Source organism: Habropoda laboriosa, unplaced genomic scaffold, assembly GCF_001263275.1.
Source record: "Habropoda laboriosa isolate 0110345459 unplaced genomic scaffold, ASM126327v1 scaffold65, whole genome shotgun sequence".
NCBI lineage: Eukaryota > Metazoa > Arthropoda > Insecta > Hymenoptera > Apidae > Habropoda > Habropoda laboriosa.
In genome coordinates, this window is record NW_017100254.1 from 3,937,889 (window position 1) to 3,940,629 (window position 2,741).

The 2,741-nt window shown below is 26.0% G+C and overlaps 1 protein-coding gene across 1 annotated transcript in view; it reads right to left on the reverse strand.

Annotated features, from left to right (window-relative positions):
* Positions 1-252: 252 nt before the first annotated feature.
* Positions 253-2,741, reverse strand: part of LOC108572256 — a gene marked incomplete at its 5' end in the record, with an annotated part of 2,925 nt that continues 436 nt past the window's right edge. The window contains 8 exons of the mRNA XM_017934456.1: positions 253-293; positions 387-586; positions 678-906; positions 1,025-1,172; positions 1,290-1,441; positions 1,583-1,758; positions 1,850-2,265; positions 2,438-2,669. Coding sequence (XP_017789945.1) covers positions 253-293; positions 387-586; positions 678-906; positions 1,025-1,172; positions 1,290-1,441; positions 1,583-1,758; positions 1,850-2,265; positions 2,438-2,669 — 1,594 coding nt within the window. The remainder of the gene's footprint in view (positions 294-386; positions 587-677; positions 907-1,024; positions 1,173-1,289; positions 1,442-1,582; positions 1,759-1,849; positions 2,266-2,437; positions 2,670-2,741) is intronic.

Consider the following 2,741-nt stretch of genomic DNA (forward strand, 5'->3'; position numbering starts at 1 on the left):
CCTGTTTTATAGATAAATAAATTTGAAAGTAAGTATATCCTATGTATGATTCTCCTTACTCTTTTCAAAATTTGTATAGTAATGAATACTGATGTACATAACATTCTTCCTAATTGGATTACCAATGAATTTAATGGAAGTACATTTTACAAATATTTACAAAACAAAATTATATTTAGACATATTTATTTTGGATGACTTTAACAAGAATTATGTTTAAATAAAATGAATAACTTACTTTTGGATTATCAATCACGTTTTCTTTTTATTTCTTAAACTTCTACGTACCGTCCCTAAAAAAAAAGAAATTAATAATGTTAATTAAAATTACGTGGTTATAACCCTTGCCTATGTAAAATAAAAAATCATAGTATAGAACTATATACCCATGTTAGATTTGTTTCCTGTTAAGCACCTCTTATTTTTGGAAAATTTTTTATTATTTGATGGGTAAAACATAGCTGGCATTCTTTCAAGACGTTTAAACATTGGGCTTGGTATTGTTTTGTCTAATGGAATCCAAGAAGGATTAAGTAAACTATGAAATTGTTTACCATAGATTGTAGACATGTCAAAGATGTTCTTTCTGTAAGTAAATATTAAATGTTTTAGAATAACATTAATATTTATTCTGAATTAAAAGATTCTAATAAATATATATTTTTTAAGTCACTTACCCTGGACTCTCTACTTCTTTATAAATTGTAGCAAATGCCCCATTTCTTACTGTATGTCTCATAATATAACGTCCTGGAGATAAATTTCCAAGAGACTGAACAACATTATGCAAAATTGTCAAAGAATCTTCAACTTTCATGTTATAAAGCCTTTTAATTTCGTTGTTTATAGAAATTGCTGTACGATGTTCTATTTGTAATATTTCTGACGTTTCTGCAGATATTCGAACTGAAAGTATACATGATTATAACTCGAAATATATAGAAGCTTATCATTAAATTCAACTTTCAGGTATATGTATTTCATTATTAATACACCACAGTCTTATTAATTATGGATTATTTACTTCGTGCAAGAAACGTGTGTGGCCTGCATATTAACGATATCCATTGTTTCAATGATTCTTCTAATGTTACTACTTCAGCACCGAGATCGACTTGATATTCTAATTTCGGTGCTAAGAATAACAATCTCTGTACTTTGTTTTGTAAAATCTAGAAAATAAAGTAAATAGAAAATTTTATTTTATTTGTTTATTACATTCCTAAACATTGCTTTTTATGAAACTTGTTAATTTAAAACAAATAAAATGTTACATAATATATACAAACCTCAAATCCATCTGTTTTTGTTCGAATTAATAATTTGTATTCCTTAATTACATTTTTCATCAATTCATTCTGTTCTGAAAACTGTGGACCAATAGTGAATAATTTGTATGATACATTATTTTCTGCCATTTCAGAATTCTTATTTACTGCACCTATTAATTCATAAAAATGATTACTAATATGTGTAAGCAGAGTGAAAGCTTTTAATAAGAAATTAGTTCAACAATTAATATTTTTTACTAACTTAAATAATTTCATGAATATATCAATGAATACCTCAACGGAACAGTTACCTTGATCACTAGTAGTATTGGAAAACTCTTTTGAAGTTTCTTTAATATGTCTACCTTTTTCTAACATATTTGATTCATTTTTAGTTTCTGTCAAACTATTTTCATATTCTTCTTCTAATTTTAATAGTACTTCAGAATTAACATCATCAAATATATTATCCTGATTTCCTTCAATACTAATATTATATAGTCAAATATGTCAATTATAATATTAATAAATAGAGAAATAGAATTTGAAAAAGAACATCTGCAAATAATAGACCTTACCTTGTTGAATTTAGGTGTTTGGCACCAAGAAGGAAATATTTAAGTATGTATTTATATACCCAGGAGTTCTTTTCTTGTATAGTACTTTCTGTTGGTGGTGCTGGTTTATCTATATAGATAACATTTTTACCATTATGCCTTTTTATAACTAAGGGTAAAATCCACGAATTTGAATAACTTGGTTCAATGTTATTTACTAAACAATTAAGACCACTTGATGAAATTACTAAATCCACATTATTACTTTCAGCCAATTTTTGACAATTTGGATCTTCACTTACAGATAGTTTATAAGAAATTGATGACTCATTGAGAATATTTCTTTTAGGAGGAAATCTTTTTTGTAACTGTTCTGAATTTACATGTAGCATATATGGTCTGGTAAGAGTTGGCAATACTATTTCAGGTAATTCACCCTATACAAGAAGAAATTCTGGATTAATTACATGTACTTATACAAGATGTTTCATAACATATGTAATCTATTTTTGCAGAGGACTGGAAAGACAAAAACAGACTTTACCCACATGTATGAAACATCATATATATTTCCTTCATTTATAAGTACTTAATACTTTTATTATTCACCATTTGTAAACAGACAGAAATAAATTTTATTTCAATATTTTTATCTGCTATAAATGGAACATTTGTTACTTCAGCACAATATCTAGGTAACTTATGAATATATTGTAATTTTGATTGCCAACATATATTTATGTAATCTTCACATGTAATTTTAAGTGATCTTTCATGCCACTTGCTTTTTGCAAATTCCAAAAATTTGTCTTGTTCCTGAGATATAATTTGTTGTAAATCCTACAATACAATAAGTAACATAGAATTGCATCTTATAATAAATAATATAAAATTTATACTGTATATAATATTT